This window comes from Phyllobates terribilis, unplaced genomic scaffold (genome assembly GCF_046119375.1).
Source record: "Phyllobates terribilis strain yellow unplaced genomic scaffold, ASM4611937v1 Scaffold_2__4_contigs__length_985480577, whole genome shotgun sequence".
In the NCBI taxonomy this organism is placed as follows: domain Eukaryota; kingdom Metazoa; phylum Chordata; class Amphibia; order Anura; family Dendrobatidae; genus Phyllobates; species Phyllobates terribilis.
In genome coordinates, this window is record NW_027362762.1 from 547678889 (window position 1) to 547700917 (window position 22029).

Sequence of the window (22029 nt, forward strand, 5' to 3'; positions counted from 1 at the left end):
TCATAAGTCAATGTGGACAGAAAAATAAGAGTTATGACTCTGGGAAGAAAAGGAGGAAAAAACGGAAACACAAAAACGGAAATTGGCTGCGGCATGAAGGGGTTAAAACCATGTGCTTTACATTTACTGTAATCTTTACATTTTAATCTTCACATGTATAGAAATCTTGAATCGAGTAACAAAATTGTCTTAATGGATTTAAAGATGTCCTTCATTTTTCAATAAAACATGAACAATTTTAGGGGAGGACGAATACTCATTAAAAGGAAATGTATACCTATGTACTAATATGTCACTTTAAAAAGAAAAAGAGAGATCAAATGTTCAGCTATCCTGAGCTCTAAAATTGTCTTTTCCTGTAAATGACATGAGCGGGACCACCAACTAGATACATTCATGTTAGCATAACAGTAGACTTTTCACCACCGTTCAAAAAAACAATATAGGATCTGTTTCTCTAGTGTTTTCCTACAAATAATGACCATTAGGGATTGGCAATCCATAGAACAGTTTTCTAGAAGGCTCTTTAATGAGGTGAACACTAAGAAATGATAGATTTGCTCCCATACATCAGTAATTGCTCATGTAATTTTGAGGTGTTACCTTTTTTTTACCATACAGAAAGTCATGTGATTGTTAAAAGCAAAAGCTGTACTTGGAGGAAAAATAGAGACCATAAACAGGACTGCTACACCACACTGGGAAGCCTAGTCTAACCGCGTAATAATTGTTAGGTAATATTGTAATATAATACAGAGGAAATACAATCAATCAGAAGTGTCACGGTTGACCACGTCCATCAATTTATGATCAAAAATTGTAATAATGTTCAGTCTTCGTATTTCTACATATTTGACTGAATTTGTTTTGAATGGACAGGCCGATGCGGAGACGTCAGTCAGGTGCATAATAAGGGCCTTTGATTTGATCCTAGCATTGATGCAATAAAGCCATTCACCTGCTCTGAGCTGCCTGAAAGAAGCCTTTTTATTTATCTATAGATCTATGACCTCACACAGGCAGCCATATTTTACCATTCATTTTATGGTCAAAAGAATCAGCTCAGTTGGGGGTTTTATGACATTAGCGTGCTGGACCTGATAGGTCAAAAGAATTAGCACAACATCCTTTTAAAAAATGATCTAATGTTTAATAGGTAGTATTAAATAAATCTTTAGATTATCTTCTGACAAAACATTCTAGTTTACTGAATAAAAAACAGTTAACTGTAAAATCAGCATTTCTTACCTCTGTCATTTTGGGTTTCCCAGTTTGGGAGGGTGCCACGTTTGAATCCGGTTGTGGAGCGTTGGCAATGGTGTAAATTTCTGAGCTAATTTTCTGCTTTGACCTCAAAAGAGATATTGCCACCCTGGTTGTAACTCCAAGAAGATTTGGGTTATATAAACTGATACACCAGCTAGAATATACAGAAGCCCTTCGGTCATTTTGCTGCATGTGATTTGGCTTTACATAGTTCAGGTAGCACCAGCTGACATTAGTGGTTGTGTGTAGAGTTGGAAATGCTGGGACATTTTTAGCCTCTGCTTCCTCATGGGAGCCTGTTGTATGGATTGGTGTTGTACCAGATGAAGCAGAAACAAACAAACCTTTATCATCCTTTTCTTCTTTAATTTTAATGCCAGTATCTTCTTTTATGTGTTCTTCCGGTAAGTGCGATTGACCAAGAGTAATTGGCACTAACTGAACTTTGGGCCTTTCTAGCACTGTTAATGTTTCAAGAACAGCTGGGGGTGGTGTTGTTAGCAACTCTGATCTGTTTTGTGGTGTGGAAATGAGAGCAGTTATGTTTGGTGATCTGATATGATCCAACACTGACTGTGGCTTGTAAACTCTATCATCTGGATCATCTTCTTCTTTTACTCTTTTCTGCTGCTGTGTCTCCATTGTGAGCTCCAAGCTTCCAGCAGGGGATAACATACGCTTACTGCCTCCAACTGATGATGAACTTCCATCAAAGCCCAAGACATTCTCAACAGAAGTAAGTGGAATGTAGCTGCTTGGGTTGGTTTTTGGAAATGGCACATATAAGTAAGGTATTTCACTCACTATGCTCTCGTCTTTTGTCAAGATACGAGTCAGGTCAAATCCATGAATACCCTTGGATCGCACATCACTGATTTTATGTATGACAAGGGATGATGGACTGCAGGGTGGGGGTGTAACAAGCATTTGAGACAATGTTGTGTACATAGCATTACCATATGAAGGCATATGTGTCTGGATTCTGACTGGAACAACTAATGATACAACGGGTTCTGCATGTGAAAGGGTCACTTGGGCAGAAGGTTCCAAAGCCACAGGACTGTGGGATGGGAGAAGGATGCTCTCAGAAAAATAATCTTTGGAAGGTGGAAGGTTGGCTACAGATAAGGGAGGGGAGATCTCTGGTTTTATTTGCGGATAATGGCACCCAACCTGTGCAGACACTGGAAGACCAAATTGTGGTTGTATAGGCATAAAGAATGTGTGGGGCAATGATGAGGATGCAGAGTAAGGTAAGTGTAGAAATGGAGAGTGAGGTCTAACAGGAATGTCTAGAGTCTGAGAGGTTCCATGCTGGGGTATTTGAACATGGTCGGAATGCAATAGAGATTTCCGTACAGGAATTGGTGGAGTTTGAAATATAGAATGTGAAATTGGTTGTAGAGAAAACGGAGCAGATATATTGCTCATAATTTGAGAGGGTAACAGTTCTGAAGCATGCTGAGGCACATGCAGTAATGGCTGTATTGGAAATATTGATAATTGTTGTGATAAATAGCTCTTTTCTGTTTCATCAGAATGAACAGTTCTTCGATTTTGCAGGGTTTGGGATGGAGAACTTTGCTGCTCTTTAGGGGAAATTCTAGAAGATTGTTCATGAGAATCCATGCCTACTACTTGACTTGAAGTAGACGGTTTATCCAATTCTTTCCAATCATGTGGCGATAGTTCAGGTTCAAGTTCAACTTGTCTGCTTAGAGAGGTTTGTCGAAGCGAGAAGCACTTCCTTCGCTCCTGAGCTGTTGGCATTGATGTTGAAGATGTTAAATTGCCATAATCAAAAGATTTGCTTCGATTTTCTGAAACCTGTGGTGTGTGAGAAATATTTGGTGTCTGCTCAGATGCAGATCTCCTCATTTCTCTCATATGGTGATGGTGGGAAGGGACAGTGAGCATGTGATGACCAAGTGTCTTAGTGGTACCCTCTGATGACAGACCCAATACTTCAGATTTAGAACCCTCCTCTCTATCAATTGAGACAGAATGACTGGAGACAGAATGACTGGAGGCATGTGAAAGACTGCTCTCCTGACTTGGACTACGGGTAAGGGACATTGATTCAAAGCTTGAATCTCCAGAAGACTGTGCCATTTCTGCTAAGCGTAACCTCTTCTTTTTTGGTGGGAGCTTTTCAGCAGGGAGCTGTGCAAGTGTTTGACTTCTTTGTGGCCACTGGAACTCTTCTACTTTCTCCTGTTCTTTTGGAGGATCTTCAATGTCTGGCTCTGGCTTATCTGGTTCTTCAGTGACTAAAATTTCTGGTACCTGAATGTTGTGTTGACGGACTAACTTAGGCTGTAATGGATGAGATGACTGAGTATGTGACCTTACAGAAATTTGTGCTAGAGTCAACTCTTCCTCATCAAAACTACTCTTCTTTTCAATAGACTCAGATTTTTCAAATGAGCTAGTATGCTGGATTACGGAAATTTCCTTAGAGATCACAGTCTTTTCTTTACTCTCTACATCTGACAAGGATGTAGATTCACTTCGACCACCAAACTGCTTAGTGGCATCAGTACACAAAGTCAAGGATGTAGTGGAAGTGGCAAAGTGTGATTCTAGTGCTGTAGCAGATGTTGGATACTCAGACCAATCAGCCATTTGGGGCTCTTCATCATCTCCGAGACTCTTTTCTTTCCGTCGTTTTCGCAAAGTAGATAACTCCAGACTTGGTCCTAACTTGTAACTAAGCGCTTGAGGCCACTCCTCCTGTTCTGAAAGTTCTTTTCTGATTTCTACAGAACTTTGAGAGCTCAAAGATGGAGGTAAAATATGTAGTTCCGAGCAGTAGTATTTCTTGTGAGTTTCATAGTTACCCCTTTTCTTGTATCGAGCACCACAAATGTTACATTCATAGTTTAAACCCTTTACCCTACCCCCTTTTTTTGACTTTTTAGGAACTTCACTTTCTTTCTCTTCCATTTCTTCAGATATTTTCAAAGATGTGTCTTTCCCTGTTAAACTATCTTCTTCTAAAGAGTAGTCCATTCCTATAGGTAGCTCTATTGCTGGTTGTCTCTTAAGCAGGCGTGGGTGTGAAGAGAACATGTGAGAGTGGCTCAAAGCTTCTGAATCCACAATTCGATCATCAAATGAATAACTAGCTCTAAATGGATGTGGAGAACTTGCAGTGGATGCTGAGGAAGGCATTGAGTGGCTTCGAAGAAGAGGCACTGTGTCTGTGGCACTGTGGGATTGCTGAAGGGAAGAAAATGAATGTTCAGCTTTTGTCTTTTCAGATAAGGACTTAATATCTAGTTGGGAAATGGAACTTGGGGATTTAACATCAAACTGGAAGGAATCTCGATATAAAGTTCCTTTAGGAGACTCAATGCTGCTTCTTCTAGACAATGAGCTTCTCCTCGGTTTAACACTGTCAATCTCACTAGTATCTACTACAGCCTCATTAATTGTAATAAGTTTGGTAATATGCTCAATTACCTGTGTCCTAGGTACAGACATTGATGCCATAGTAGTTTTTTCATCTGCAGCACCTAAAAGAGGAGGACTGGCTAACATGGAGGTTCTTTGCCCAATCCTTCCACATTTACCAAGAATAATTTCAGCATATGACTTCGCATTAGTATTAGGAGGACTTATTTGCTGCTCTGCACTCTCTGAGCGTGAAAAATAACCTGATTCAGTACTTCCTTTACTCCCTGGGCTGAGAAAAGTCTGCTCCTCACTAGCTTTTTTTCTTTCACTTAACCTAAGTGCCAGCTTCTGCTTTATACTGTGAGTATCTTCTGATTTTTGGATGAGTTCAGATGAAGGTTCAGTAAATGTTAGACTCTCTGCAGAGGTTTGGGAAATGTGTTGTTGGGACAAAGAAAAGAGATCATGGGCTGCACCTTGGTGTCTTGACACAACTTTGGTAGCACAAGTTGACAAGTGATGCTTTTGTTGGGGAGACAATTCCACTAAATTTGACATTGTGCTTGTCTCATCCTCGGAGTCTGTGCTTTCACCTTCTGATGGATCATCAATTTCTTCTCCAAGCCTTTCCATCTCTAGGTTAGAAGGATAAGTCTCTACACTAATTTCTGAGGCTAGCCCTGCTTTGATCCGGTGTGCATGAGACTTCCTATGCTTATACAGATTGCTTTTGGTCTTAAATGAAAACCCACAAGGGACACAGGGATATGGCCGCTCCCCAGTATGAGATCTGATATGCTTTTGCAAAACACTCGGCTTGGCACACGGTCGGCTGCAATATTGGCAAATATATTTGCCTGGCTTTTGGGGCTTCTTCTCCTTTTTAGGAGGCTCATCTGCTTGCTTTACAGAAACCTGAGTTGGCCGCTGGACGTAAGCTTTCTGAGTAGGCTCTTCTACTGGACGGCTATGCCTCGCATGTGAGGCAGATGAAGAGAAAGACCTGGACGGACCTGACTGTATTGGATCTACCGCTTGCCATAATTGGCCTTCTTGACCATGCTCTGTATCCACACGTGGAGCCATAAATGCTGGTGAAGCAGGTTGTGATTTTGGAACGTGAAGTTGCCCGAGTAATGGAACTTTTGGTTTACAAGGTCTCCCCACTCTCCTATGTGGACCTTCTCTTGTTATCTTAAGGGAACCTGGGAAAGGTCGTGTGTGTGGTAGCTCTTCTTGACTACTAACTTTATAGTCTTCCGCTGAAGATGCTGTGCCTTGTACCTCCTCTCCTTTGTTTGGCCTTTTCCTTACACCTTCCTCCAACTTCCTTGTGCTCTTCTGGCCTTTCTCTGGCTCCATCACCTACACCAGAGTCTCCAAATGTTATTTTCGCAAAGTTCTTTGGTGCAGTATTTACTAACCATGATAAAATAAGAAAACAATCTGCATCGCACCTCTCACAAAAAAAGCCTTGTCAAAAAAAACACTGGCTTAATGCATTTGGTCATAAAGTTCCTTCATTTAGCACATAATTTAGCCTCCAAAATCAACATTTGTTATCAATGGCAAGTCACTTAAATGAAAGTATAATCTGCAAAAACAGTACACATATTGTTCCAGTTTTCTCCATAAAAGGTTTGGCTCTTATCATGGTCAGTCTTGTCTTGTATTCCACCAGGAAAGACTTGCTTGGTTAATTTAAAAAGTTTTCTGAGGTCTTGTAGGAAAGTTGATGGTTGTACCACAGATCTGTAAAAGAAAAAATACATTCAACATTAGGAAAACAAAGTAAAACTAAATCTTAAGATAAACAGACACTTTCAAGACTTCATCAAAATTAGACATTTAAAGGGAATCTGTCCCCCAAATTATTTATATGTGCATGTAGGTCTTTCAAAGACATGTCTTGCAATACCTTTACCTATTATTGAAAAAACAGTGTTTGAACTGAGAATCAGATGAGGCTGTAGATCTGAAGCCTCTGTCACTCCAGCTTTATTCCCAAAAAAGCGCTGCCTCCTCCTGCTTAACTGATGGCTTATCTGCCCAAAGTCACAAGGCATAGAGGCTTTCAGTCAAGCAGAAGATTGTGACACTGGGTGGGGAATAGAGCTGGAGTGACAGAGGCTTCAGTTTCTGTTCATTCACGGTTTCATTTGCATATCAATTCAAAGCTTATTTCTCAGTAACAGAGGAACACTGGCCATGTAAAGGTGTTGCTGGACTTGTCTTTGAAAGAGCTACATGTGCATATAAATAGATTGGGTGGGAGAGGGTGAAATCATACTGACAGACTCACTTTAAGAAACTGTTCTCCCCATACAGCATCATCTGCAAAAGAGAACATATTTTTTTATTAAATAAATATATGAGTGTTTCAAGATGTATACTATAGTATACTTATTAAGAAATGCTTTGTTGCTTAAATGCTGATTGCTCACTATCGAAAACACCTATTTTAAGCAGCTAAAGTAGTCATAATGATGTTGGTGCCATGTACCCCAACTTTCATCTCTGTTGTCCAGAATCCCAGAATGTCTATCAGTCATACTCTTCTTCTTGTCATCACTTTCATCTTTCCTCCATCTCATTCAACTCCCCTACCAGACCTATATATCACAATAAATGGCATTATGCTTTGCCCTGTATCACAAGTTTGCTGTCTATGTGTAACCCTTAACTCTGCCCTTCAAACCACACATCCAAGCCCTTACCATCTTCTGCCATCTCTAGCTCAAAAATATTTCCAGAATCCGTCCTTTGCTCAACTCTTAATCAACTAAAATGTTAGTCCACCTCTCTCCTCGCTACTCCTCTGCCTCTACCCTCTTACCATCAATTCACTGGCTTCCAATTCCCCAATGAATCCAGTGTAAATTATTAACAATGACTTACAAGGCCATCCATAATCTGACTCCTCCATATATCTCCAAACTAATCTCACAATACCTTCCCACATGTAATTTTCAATCCATACAAGATCTCCTCTCACGCCCTCATAATATCCAACCGTCTCCAAGAAATTTCCCAGGCATTCTTCGGAATTCTGTTCAATACATCCAATTGTCTCCCACAATTGAAACCTTCGGATGCATTCTGAAAACACATGGTAGACAGCATGGTGGCTCAGTGGTTAGCACTGTAGCCTTTCTGCGCTGGTTTCCTGGGCTAAAATCCCATGAAGGACAACATCTGCAAGGAGTTTGTATGTTCTTCCCATGTTTGCGTGGGTTTCCTCTGGATGCCTCGGGTTCTACCCACACTCCAAAGACATACTGATAGAGAATTTAGATTGTGAGCTCCAATGGGGACAGTGATAAGGTCTGTAAAGTGCTGGGGAAATTATTGGAGCTAAAAGAGTAAAATAAATAAATAATAAATCTCTTCAAGAAAGCCTACAACCTGAAATAACCCTGCTGTGAGCTTACTAGCACTCAAACTGTACCAGCCCCCTGACCTAATGTCTCCTTCCCCAATACCCTGTAGATTGTAAGCTTGTGAGGGCAAGAGTGCACCAAAGCCATCTCATTGGCTTATGAAATAAAAGTCTGCTTTTCAGCCACTAAAATGTATACTGCTGTTATGATTTTTATAGGGGTCAAGTTCCCTGCATAACTGTTTACATAAATTGATCTCTGTTTTGAGGGTGTCAGACTCCCTTTAGAGAGAAAGCAATATAAGAAAATGGAGTACAAAATGTTAAAAATTAGTGAGAAGAATGTGAACATTAGGATATTTAAATGAAGCTCAATTTTTTTAAAAGTTATTCCAGTTAGTGAAGTTTTGTGTTAGTGAAGTTCTGCTGAGAATTAAAGAGGTTTTCCAGAACTTTAACACTGATGGCCTATCCTTAGTATAGGCAATCAATGTCTGATCAGTGAGAGTGCGGCACCCAGCACCCCCTGTAGATCAGCTGTTCCCGGTGTCGGCCAGAACTGCTCAATTACGGAGCTACATATCACAGCTCTGTCGACTGTGGTTGGGTACTGCACATCCGCCCCCTATTCAAATCAATAAGGGGTGGATGTACACTACCTGGCTGCAGCCAGTATTTAATAGATGGAGCTGTACTGTGCAGCTCCATAACTAAGCAGTTCTGGCCGACACCGTGAACAGCTGATTGGTGGGGGTGCTGGATATTGCACTCCCACTGATCAGACATTGATGACTTATCCTAAAGATAGACCATCAATGTTAAAGTCCCGGACAACCCCTTTAAGGCTGAAACAAAATGCAAATTAGCTAGAAGTACATTGGTGGATTGTCATTGCACTCTGAGAGCATCAGTCATCTTTATTTCTCTATCTTTATTACTCTATATTACTTTTAAAGGGGTTGTCCATCCATCTTATCCTAATTTTAACAGATGTGTTGGGGACATGATTTTATGGCACCTTCTAAATTATATATATATTTATATATATGTATATATATACATACACACACGCACACATATAGAGACATACACACACATTACAGGATCTCCTACTGCATTCTGTAAGGGCTCTTTCAGATGTCTGTGATCACCTGTCCGATCTCGGATCAGCCTCCTCCAACTGCCATGCCTATTTCATGAGTTTAATGTTTTTAAAAATTTGGGGAAGCCAGGTTGAAAAGCAATGTCTGACTTTTTTCATCGATTTTTTTTATTTATTATTACTTTTGTCAGATTCAAGTTATTTCTGTGACCATTGTGGGTTTTTCTTTCCTTAAACGAGGGGTACCAACAATTTTGAGCACGTGTGTTGCTGTAGCTGAGGGGTTGCTGCTGTTCTGTAAGAAATATTTTCACAGCATACTGTATATGAAACATTTTTACAGCACACTAGCAGAAAGGGATGATTTATGAATGCAATATACCTTAAAGGTAATAAGCGAGCTTAGAGAAATCACAATATATCAAATGTGTAATACACACAAGAATGAGGTTTATGACCCCAGGTGACAGATATCACGTTATGCATAAGACGGAGAAGATGTGAGCATTAGACACACAAGTTTCAGGTGCACATAGAATGGATATTTACATTTTATTTCCACAAATTCCTAGAACTGTTTCTGTGAGAACATTATGTAATTCTAAAGCAGCAAGATTCAATGCTTACTACTTTTTAAAGCAATCGATGAACACAAAAATAAGTAGATACATTAAAACAAGTCCTGCTTGTACAGTACTTTTACTGAAGCATACCTATAATGTGATATATATTTTTTCTAAATTAGTCTAAATGTACTTATTTTTAAGGGGTTACTGGACAACCTCTTCTTAGCAGCACCAGCATATAGCACTAAATATAAAAATGCATAATTATCTACCTAACCACCTTGCCAGTAATTGGTTGTAGCAGTCACATGAAATAAATGTCATGTGACTGCCAGGAGGCACAGTGCTGATATCGAAGGAGAAGTGCCAGTCCGGGAGATATATAGAAGTATTTTTTTTCTTACTATGGCCACTTTAACTGTTCAGAAGGCATTAGCCAGTAGTGCACAGCCCTTTCATTAGTCTTATAGTCAGATCTCTTTCCTAAAGAGATAGAAATCATTTGTCCTTGCTGTCAATATCAGAATTCGGTTGGACCATGGCCATGAAAAATATAAGTTCACACACAGTGGCAATTTTTAGAACCACAGATCTCCCCAAAAATCAGTATGTTACGTGTAGATTTTGTTGCAGACTGTGTGGATTACACCGTATATCTTGTAAGGGTAGTCTACTGTAAAAATCCAATGTTTTTTTAAGCACATTTTTTTTAACAGAATATCTTGATAATCTGTGGATGTACAGGTGCTTCTCACTAAATTAGAATATCATCAAAAAGTTCATTTATTTCAGTTCTTCAATACAAAAAGTGAAACTCATATATTATATAGAGTCATTACAAACAGAGTGATCTATTTCAAGTGTTTATTTCTGTTAATGTTGATGATTATGGCTTACAGCCAATGAAAACACAAAGTCATTATCTCAGTAAATTAGAATACTTTATAACAACAGCTTGAAAAATGTTTTTAAAATTCGACATGTTGGTCTACTGAAATGTATGTTCAGTAAATGCACTCAATACTTGGTCAGGGCTCCTTTTGCATCAATTACTGCATCAATGCGGTTTGGCATGGAGGCGATCAGCCTTTGGCACTGCTGAAGTGTTATGGAAGCCCAGGTTGCTTTGATAGCAGCCTTCAGCTCTCTGCATTGTTGGGTCTGGTGTCTCTCATCTTCCTCTTGACAATACCCCATAGATTCTCTATGGGGTTAAGGTCAGGCGAGTTTGCTGGCCAATCAAGCACAGTGATACTGTTGTTTTTAAACCAGTTATTGGTACTTTTGGCAGTGTGGACAGTTGCCAAGTCCTGCTAGACAATGAAATTTCCATCTCCAAAAAGCTTGTCGGCAGAGGGAAGCATGAAGTGCTCTAAAATTTCCTGGTAGACGGCTGCGCTGACTTTGGTCTTGATAAAACACAGTGGACCTACACCAGCAGATGACATGGCTCCCCAAACCATCACTGATTGTGGAAACTTCACACTAGACCTCAAGCAGCTTGGATTGTGTGCCTCTCCAATCTTCCTCCAGACTCTGGGACCTTGCTTTCCAAATGAAATGCAAAATTTACTTTGCATTTACTTAGTGTCAATGACTGCCTTCTGGACATCTGTCAAGTCAGCAGTCTTCCCCATGATTGTGGAGCTTACTGAAACAGACTAAGGGACCTTTTTAAATGCTTAGGAAGCCTTTGCAGGTGTTTTTTGTTAATTATTCTAATTTACTGAGATAATGACTTTTGTGTTTTCATTGGCTGTAGACCATAATCATCAACAGAAATAAACACTTGAAATAGATCACTCTGTTTGTAATGACTATATATAATATATGAGTTTCACTTTTTGGATTGAGGAACTGAAATAAATTAACTTTTTGATGATATTCTAATTTAGTGAGATGCACCTGTGCTAGCTTTTACAGGCAAACTAATTTATAGATGACTAGTTAACCTCTGGTAAACTTCATGATGTAAAAGGAGACCAAAATATAAACCCAATCGCAAATTTTAGATAAACAGAATGAGAAACATCCTGTACAATTTTCTGATAATAGCTCTGGTCCTTTACTGTTAAGTGCACATTGCGTCTGCCTAATTAGTCTTAAGTATACATTGGGAGCTTTCACCGACATATACTTCACTAGTTACCTAAGGATGTCCTTCACCAGACCAAGGCTAAAAGCATGCTCGTTTTGCCTTTGACCCGTATGTATCTGAAAACCATGTGTTTACCTGTATACGAGAGCACAGCAGACTGAGTTTCCTATACAGAGAACCACAACAAAAAAACAAAAAAAAACAACACATCTACAATGTAATATACATCCATTCTAACTGTGGCTACTGTCAGATATATACCTCCTGAAGGTATGTCCCAACTCTGCAGTGCGTCTCTACAAAATCATACAAGCTGTATACCACACCTATATGAATTGATGCTAGACGTCACTACAAGATCTGGTGAGACTGTTCCAAATTGAATATTACAGTTAGATGCTTGCATATAAGAGTGATTATTTTTTTTGCTATATAGACCCTTTTTTGCCTTGGGTTTAATTTCTAATTGATTGTGTATGCACTGTCGATTTGTTTTATATGAGCTCTCTGGCATTTGTTTGTCATCATTGGTGCTTAATTGGGGTCTCTTACTATCTTTCATGCACTTTACTGCTTGCCTAAAGTTACTTACATTAATGGGAACACTGTATGTTGGTCCATCCACATGTTAAATGTATATGATATTTTTTCTTGTGACTTCTTCTAGTGGGACTTTGTTAGTCCTAAACGTTGTCTGTGTGGAAGCATATCGAGTTGGATATAGCATTTGATACCAAGGGACTACTCTTATTGGGCTTATTTACACATGTATGTCCTGGTCTTTTGTTATCCTGTACTAGAAGGGACTATTTGTTTGGACCTCCTTTGAGTTCACTACCAGAGTGTTGGTCTTTTTAGTTGTTTATTATATTTTGTCCTATTTTTAAAAAAATATATATATTAAAGTTATATTTTAATATCTCCACCCACTTCTTCACCGTGTATCACTATTTTGACAGCTGTGAGACTTCCTGCTTCCATGCTGAAAGATACCACTGTGCAGGAGATTCTGGGAATGTGGAGCATGTGCAACTCCGCCTCTAAAGCATAAGAGGAGCCCAGGAGCACTGATGCAGGGACTAGTCAAAATCACAAGATATTCATGAATGCCATGATGTTTTTAAAGCTTATGGCACCAAGTAAATAACCATATGGAACAAAGCATCTAACTATTTTAAAAGTTATTTCTGAACATACTGTATTTGGATTTTAAATCTATTGGTTGGACCACACACATACTGAAGCTTAAAACTGCATAAAGTCAAGTATAGAGTAATGTAACGAAAATCATTAAGAGGAATCTGCCATTATATTTATGATGCACTGAGTGCACACTAATAGGCAGAGTATTGTTGTTGAGCAGTGGAGGGCGGGTGGGGATGTGGACCTGAGGATCAAGAAGACACCGGACTCCTAGGTCACAGCTCTTACAGACACTGCTAATATTATGCTATTAACCTTTTCCCATCAGACAGTTTTGACATTTGTTACAAAGCCAGATTTTTTAAATCTGATGCCTTACTTTTATATTGCAATAATTTTGGAAAGCTTCTTGAGATTCCAGTGGTTCTAAGAAAGACATTGCCCCGCATGTCAGTGTAAAACTTAGATCAATATAATTTGCAATTATTCCTGAAAATATATGAAAGAAGAATTACCAATTTTCAAACTGAATTTTTATGCTCAGTTTTTAAAAACGTAATGTTTCGGTAAATTTCAGATATTTTTATTAGTTTATGGTGATAGCATGGTTTACATTATCTGGTGTGAGGCAGTGAGGGGAATTATATGCGAGGGACGGTAAGTATTCCCTAGAATGCGCATAGAGGCATATTGAACCTGCTGGAGTGCAATCACAGACACACCTGTGCAAAATAAAAGTAAGTTTGGACTTGGTCAAGCTACTTGACCAAGTCAGATTTAAGAAAACCCGACATGGGCTTTTATTTTTGGAGTGAGCTGCAGGATGGCAGTGGGGCAGTTCACTCCCTCCAGTGAATGCATGTGGCTCATGTCCACAGTTTTCATTTAAAAACCTGCAGCAAAGGTTTGGGTGTGTTAGTTTCATGTTTCCAAATTGCAGAGCAGGAGGCTCTGCAATACTGGCCTGTGTGACCTGAACACAGAGCCCAAGAAGGCACTGACTCACCTCAGAGCAACACGACAGCATAGTCACCCACGGCAACGGGTTTGGAAACGGACTGTTGTTTGATGACTCGGCTGCGAACTGGAGGATACCGTTTGCCTTTAATTTGTGAGTTTTGGAAAAATAAAGACATTTAAGTTGAACTTTACTTGGGTCACTGAACTCTGCCGCACTACAATATGGTAGAGAATACGGGCAGGGTGAACTGAGGCATACCCCGAAAACTGCATGTCCGTGATTAAGCCGGCAAAGCTACAGCTCAGGCCTGCAGACAAAATGGAGGAACTGCTAAGGCAATTGGTCCTCACTCAGGGGCAACAGCAGGAGCAGTTCCAGAAACAGCGCACTAATGAATTGATTGTGCAGCAGATTGCGGCTCTACAGGAGACACCACCATCACCGACCCCAGAATGTCGTGAGGCTCGGGACAAGGTTGGTTCAGCATTGAAGAAACTGAGTCCGGAGGACGACATGGAAGCCTTCTTCACCGTCTATGAGCTCTCCACGGAGCGGGAGAACTTGCCACCTTCCCAGTGGGCTGAAGTGGTGCCTCCGTTCCTGGTGGGCGAAACACAGAAGTCCTACTTTGGCCTCAGTCAGGAGGATGCCCAGGACTATGGGAAGCCGAAAGGTGAGATCTTTGCATGACTGGGGGTTAATACCTATGTGAGAGCCCAACGGGTGTTTTCATGGACCTTTGTGGAGGCCCGACCCGCCAGGTCTCAGGCATATGACTTTCTGCAGATAGTTAAAAGGTGGCTCCAGCCTGAAAGCTTGACTCCGTCCCAGATGGTAGAGAGGGTGGTGGTCGATCAGCTTGTGAGAACTCTGCCAGCCGCTATACAGCGTAGGGTGGGGTAAGGGGACCCGGGCACTCTAGATCAGGTGGTTAGCCTCATCGAGCGCTATATGGCACTCAGGACTTCATAAGGGATTCTGCCCCACTGCGGCTATCACGTCGGACCCTGCAAGCCCAGGAGCCTGGGAAAGGGTCACGTCTGTCCGCTGGGGACAGCCAGAACCAAGCCCATAATGAGGGGGTACCCCGGAGTGACGGTGGACGGAGACCAGTTACCCCTAAATTGGTCTCATGGACTAACAGTGCCACCACTATCAGGTGCTGGCGGTGCCAAGGGCCAGGACATGTGGCTGCCAACTGCCCCCTCACTGTTGAACCCATGGACTGCAAGTTTACTCGCCGGGTGTCCATGTATGCCCAAACAGTCAGCACCGCGAATGCAAACACTACGCACAGTGAAACCCAACTTTGCCAGGTACTTGTTAACAGGTACCCGATGGAGGCCCTCTTGGACTCGGGGAGCCTAGTGACACTTGTCCATGCATCACTGGTTACCGAGGACAACCCCAATGGTCGGAAAGTGGGGGTTGTTTGCATGCATGGGGACCTCCAAGAGTACCCGACAGCGGATGTTATTTTTTCCACCCTGTGTGGGGAGATGAAACATGCGGTGGCAGTGGTGAAGACCCTTCCTTATGGGATTGTTTAAGGAAGAGACTTGCCCCTGTTCTGGTCCCTGTGGGAGAAAGAAATTAACCCTCCCAGGGTCAATGTCTTTCCGGGCGTTGTAACCTGAAGATCCCGAATCAGGGATACCTGCCGCAGGGGTCGCCAACCTAGGGACTGAGTCTAAACCAGATAGGTTTCCACTAGAGGTATTGGCAGGAGAGGTCGAGGAGACCCCATGGTTCCCAGAGCTGGAAGGGTCCCGGGGAGCATATGGGACAGTTCAGCTACAGGATCCTACCCTGACCAGGGCCCATGAAAGGGTAATAAAGGTAAATGGGGTGGCTCAGCAACCTGGTGCAGAGACGGTTTTTCCACGCATGGCAGTCAACCAAGGTTTACCCTATAGAGTTGACAAGATCCAGGACGAGGTCGTGGAACAACTAGTAGTGCCTCAGTCGTACCGTCGGGCAGTACTCGAGATGGCCTACACACACCTGCTGGGAGGGCATTTAGGGGCTAAACAGACGCAAAAGCGCATCTTGCAGCAGTTCTTTTGGCCCGTGATATACGACAAGGTACAGAGGTATTGTGAATCTTGCCCAGAATGTCAGGTGACCACACCCACCGCAAGCTTCCATAGTCCATTGGTACCTCTGCCGGTTGTAGAGGTACCTTTTGAACGGATTGCGATGGATTTGGTGGGACCCATTGTAAAGTCAGCTTGTGGCCACCAACACATACTTGTGGTCGTCGATTATGCCACCTATTACCCAGAGGCCATTCCGCTATGCCACACTTCGGCTAAACTTATTGCCCAGGAGTTGTTTGCCATGTTCTGTCGCCTTGGGCTGCCTAAGGAGATCCTTACAGATCAGGGGACTCCTTTCATGTCCAAGGGGACGAAGGAACTGTGCAAGATGATAAAAATTAAACAGTTGCGCACGTCGGTGTACCATCAACAGACCGACGGTTTAGTCGAGAGATTTAATAAAACCCTCAAGTCCATGTTAAAAAAAAGGTGGTTTTCAAGGATGGAAGGGATTGGGACATGTTACTGCCCTATTTAATGTTTGCGAGGTACCTTAGACTTCCACGGGGTTCACACCCTTTAAGCTACAGTACGGCAGGCATCCTAGGGGTCTGCTGGACGTAGCCAAAGAGACATTGTAACAGGAGCCTACCCCACATAGGAGTATAATAGAACATGTGGCAAGTATGCAGGACCGGATTGCGGCGGTCATGCCCACAGTAAAGGAACACCTCCTGGATGCTAAGGCAGCGCAGAGCCGAGTATATAATAGAAAGGCCATGGTTAGGTCCTTTAAAGAAGGGGATCGCGTATTGGTATTAATGCCCACTGCAGAGAGTAAGCTCTTGACCAAGTGGCAAGGGCCTTAGGAAGTCCGGGAAAAGGTTGGGGAGGTGAATTACAGAGTGTACCAAACCGGGAAGAGGAAACTGAAACAAATATATCATGTCAATCTGCTTAAAGTCTGGAAATGTATGATTACAGATGCGACTCCTGTAGCTTCGTCTGTGGACCCTCCAACACCGGCCCGAGAGGAGGCCGGGGGAGAAGTAAAGATAAGCGACGCTCTCACTAAACAGCAGCGGTGGGAGGCTCGGTGATTAGTGCAGCAGAATACGGACGTATTCTCCAAACTACCCGGCCGCACCTCTGTCATACAACATGATATTGTTACCGAGCCTCGGGTGAGGGTGCGGATGAAACCGTACCGTGTGCCAGAGACCCGGAGGTAAGCCATTGCGGCTGAAGTGAAACAAATGCTTCAGCTAGGAGTCATCGAGGAATCCAGGAGTGAGTGGGCCAAGGAATGCTTGGCTATTAAATGGGCCTTGGAGTCCCTACTCTATTATTTGCTCGGGCGACTGTTTCGCTTGGTGATGGACCATTCACCCTTGGTATGGATGAAAAATGTCAAGGAGAGGAATGCTCGGATCATCAGATGGTTCCTGTCACTGCAAAATTTTAGTTTCTCGGTGGAAAATCGAGTGGGGAAGTCGCAGGAGAATGCAGATGCCCTGTCATGGGCACCCTGTATGGTGACAAGTGTTCAACCCACAAGTTTGAACATAGGTGAGAAGGGGGGATATGTGAGGCAGTGAGGGAATTACATGCGAGGGACGGTATGCATCCCCTAGGATGAGCATAGAGGCATATTGAACCCATTGGACTGCATTGCAATCACAGACACGCCTGTGGTTGCAGTGTAAAATAAAAACAAGTCTGGACTTGGTCAAGCTATTTGACCAAGTCGGATTTAAGAAAACCTAGCATGGTCTTTTATTTTTGGAGTGAACTACATGATGGCAGTGGGGCGGTTCACTCCCTCCAGCCCGAGTCTTGCATGTGGCTCATGTCCACAGTATTCATTTAAAAACCTGCAGCAAAGATTTGGGTGTGTCAGTTTTGTGTTTGCAAATTGCAGAGTAAGAGGATCTGTGCAATACAGGCCTGTGTGACCTGAACACAGAGCCCAAGAAGGCAAAGTTTCTGACGCACCTCAGAGCGACACAACGGCGTTGTCGCACACGGCAACTGGTTTGGAAACGGACTGTTCTTTGACGACCCGGCTGCGAACCGGAGGATACCGTTTGCCTTTAATTTGTGAGTTTTGGAAAAATAAAGACGTTTAAGTTGAACTTTACTTGGGTCACTGCCTCATTATCGCACAGAGTGAACACCGCCGCACTTCACTGGATAGTGAATTTTTATTGCCAATGATCCGATTTGCCCAAAGGAGTTTTAGAGATAAGCATCTTTCTTGTGGTGTCTATATCAGTTTGTATTTTTAACATTTTAATAAAAATTACATTTTAGTGAATATTGTTTTTGCACTCCACTTTAATGGCAAATTGAATGATTAGAAAGTTCTTTGGCCCATATGACAGAAAACCCCGAAGTGGGGGAAGGTGTCTCGTATTCCTAGGCATGCGTAAAACTGTGGTCAAACATGCTTTTTAGCACACCTAAAAAGACAGATACTGTCGGAACAGAGGCCGTACGGAGTCCAAAGTGACTCTACCTGCCCAGGTTCAAATGGGAGTCTTGTTTGAATGTTGTTGTTCAGGGATTTAAATGGAAACCTCAAGGTAAGTGCTCAGCACAGAGCACAGGATATGTGTGAACCTAGCCTAATTCTGGTGACTGCAAGTCAGAATGAGAAGATAAACAGAAATTGTTTTGTTTTTTTTCACGCAGTTCTCTAGGTAGTGTAAGCAATAAGATAAATTTATTTTTCAGCTTAGTACGATTCCAGAGATACCAGATTTATAAATTGTTATATGTTTTGTTTCTCTTAATCAAGTAAATGAGGGACTCCCCTCCCTATTACAACCATTCACATGCCATGGTCACTTACGGTTATGGCATCTAGAGGGTTAGACAGCCAAGACAGATGCTGGGGCTGACCCTAGCTGTTGCTGCAGGTGAATGTACAGGGCAAAGCTCCTGAACCCGCACAGTCACAAGTACATACTGGTATGTCTCTTTGCGGAAGTTGTTCCAAAAAAAACAAGTATTGTATGTCCAATATTAGGATGGTGTTAAACTAGAGCACTCACAGATAATAGACATAATGTTGAAATTAGGGTGTCTGTCACTTCTTCATGCTGGACCTCATATCAGGCATCATAAAGTGGTCACAGACTCTTTTAAACAAAAAGTGAACCACACAAGTTTTATGACGCATGTTATAGTAATAGGTCATCATCATTCCAACAGATCATTTAATAAGGTTGTCCCATTTTACATATTTTTTACCCAAAAGTTCAGTGATATGTAAAAAAGCAAACAAACCCTGAGCTTTACTTATGCTTTCCAAGTCCCGAACTGCCTCTCTGCCACTGCCCTGGTCTCAGTTCATCAGCTGCAGCGGTGATGTCACATAGACAGCACTTAGGCTAATCACTAAGCTCAAAATACGGGTTGCAAATGGGGGCTCAGCAGTGCACCTTTCCTTTGGTATGGCAAAGGGCTCACTGTATTGTTCCGTACCCTCAATCAACATGCCAAACACTTCCCTTTAGCTTGATTGACAGCTCTTGCCTGCCTGGCCTTGCACGACTGCACTAACTCTGCATGGGCCAAATAGGCGTGTACACACAGTGTTAGCATGGGCACCCTCTCATCCCTCTCTCCAGTTTGTGGTGCCCGCTCGCTGCAAGTGAAAGTTTAGAATAGCAAGCAGGCGCAGCAGCCAGGAGAGGGGGGTGACAGAATGGCGTTAAGAACACAACCACTGGCCCCCTCAGCAAACCAAATGCAGTCTCCAGAGTGATAAATCCTCCTTCCCAGACTAGTAATGTAATGAATGGGTATAGAATATGTCAAGATATTACTGCTTGAACAAGAAGTATTATCTGATGGAGGGGGAAAAAGATCATGACTTTTCTGACAAATTAGTCTAGATCGCTTTCTTCTGCTGAAAGAAAACCTTAAAGTTACAGTATTAATAATAATAATCTTTTTATTTATACAGCGCCAACATATTCCTCAGCGCTTTACAGTTCAGACAATATCGGCACTGTCCCCATTGGGGATCACAATCTACATTTCCTATCAGTATGTCTTTGGAGTGTTTGAGGAAACCTGAGAACCGGAAGGAAACCTGAGAACCGGAAGGAAACCCACGCAAACAAGGGGAGATCATACAAACTCCTTGCAGATGTTGCCCTTGGTGGGATTTGAACCGAGGACCCCAGTGCTGCAAGGCTGCAGTGCTAACCACTGAGCCACCGTGCTGCCCTAAAAATTGACTTTCTTGAGAATTATAGGTCTTCCAGCTTTGTAACAAAATATTCCTTTTTGTGTCACAGAGTGGTAAGATTGCATGGACAAAAAAAGCCCTTTGCATACTTTTGCCATCTGCTGCATGCAGCACTGCCGTTATCAACAAGCCACTATTTTGATTCTCTGCCCACCAGGAGCAGTCAGTGCCTCTTTTGTTGAGACAGATGTGACTGCACTCAGCCTCATACATTAAGAACCAGGTAACAGTAACTGGCTACTCTAATAAATTAAGAACAGACAGAAAAACCAAGTTTCCATACAAAAAAACTTTGGAACATTGTCTTGTTTCTGGAATGGTGTTGCCACTTGTATCCAAAAAAGAGAAGGAAGGGTATTTGGTGAATACATGTTATTGTGATACTAACAGTCATTCACCAGAGACCTGTGTGGTCGAAAAACTTTTAGCACGAGTAAAACCCAGTGATGTGGGCCAACTTTTTAGTCTCCTTGGTGACCAGGTTTTGACCATTTATGCTTTGTTGCTCAACATTAGTGTTGAGCGAATTTGTTCGGCATTTCAAATTCGGGTTCGTGTTTGGGGTTCCGGCTTGTTCGCGCAAAAAAATCGGCTCCGCCCACAAACATCCCTGATTTGCCACACTGTCATGCAGATAACATCTGGGCGGAGCCGATTTTTTGACGCGAACAAGCCGGAACCCCAAACACGAACCCAAATTTGAAATGCCGAACAAATTCGCTTAACACTACTCAACACCACCCAACTTTGTGAAGGCATGTTTTCCTAATGTGCCTGCATCCCTTAAGCCACTGAACATGAATTGGAATAAGCAAGTTTTTGCCATGTGGGGTAGAAGCACTTATAGGTCCTATTGGCTATGGAATGTGAACTTTGGTTACATATATGTTTTACGAGGAAGAACAAATGTACTGTAGACTATTGAAACTAGTCAGAAGCTAGTATGATTTTTTAGTAGCTGAGTAATAAAAAGCTCCATAAACATCAAGAGATATTATCCTACACTCAGACACAAACATAGCTAAATCTATAGGTGAGTTCCTAACCCTGAAGTTGAATGTACATAGCACATCTACAGAACCAGCTGTTTGGACAACCATAGGCCGATAAATACATGATGTACAGTACAGACCAAAAGTTTGGACACACCTTCTCATTTAAAGATTTTTCTGTATTTTCATGACTTTGAAAATTGTACATTCACACTGAAGGCATCAAAACCTTGAATTAACACGTGGATTATATACTTAACAAAAAAGTCTGAAACAACTGAAAATATGTCTTATATTCTAGGTTCTTCAAAGTAGCCACCTTTTGCTTTGATGACTGCTTTGCACACTCTTGGCATTCTCTTGATGAGCTTCAAGAGGTAGTCACCGGAAATGGTTTTCACTTCACAGGTGTGCCCTGTCAGGTTTAATAAGTGGGATTTCTTGCCTTATAAATGGGGTTGGGACCATCAGTTGTGTTGTGCAGAAGTCGGGTTGATACACAGCTGATAGTCCTACTGAATAGACTGTTAGAATTTGTATTATGGCAAGAAAAAAGCAGCTAAGTAAAGAAAAACGAGTGGCCATCATTACTTTAAGAAATGAAGGTCAGTCAGTCTGAAAAATTGGGCAAACTTTGAAAGTGTCCCCAAGTGCAGTTGCAAAAACCATCAAGCACTACAAGGAAACTGGCTCACATGAGGACCACCCCAGGAAAGGAAGACCAAGAGTCACCTCTGATAAGTTTATCCGAGTCACAGGCCTCAGAAATCGCAGGTTAACAGCAGCTCAGATTAGAGACCAGGTCAATGCCACACAGAGTTCT

General features: G+C 42.0%; 1 protein-coding gene across 6 annotated transcripts in view; it reads right to left on the reverse strand.

Moving 5' to 3' along the window:
• The window catches only part of HIVEP3 (HIVEP zinc finger 3), a 388269-nt gene that overhangs the window by 42454 nt on the left and 323786 nt on the right, over positions 1-22029 (reverse strand). For 3 of the 6 annotated variants that reach the window (XM_073666394.1, XM_073666395.1, XM_073666396.1), the window contains 2 exons: positions 6968-6999; positions 1249-6417 (listed from right to left, as the gene is read on the reverse strand). In XM_073666394.1, the coding sequence (XP_073522495.1) occupies positions 1249-6027 (4779 nt within the window). In that variant the 5' untranslated portion in view covers positions 6028-6417; positions 6968-6999. The remainder of the gene's footprint in view (positions 1-1248; positions 6418-6967; positions 7000-22029) is intronic. The other 3 variants (XM_073666393.1, XM_073666397.1, XM_073666398.1) reach the window with 1 other exon arrangement.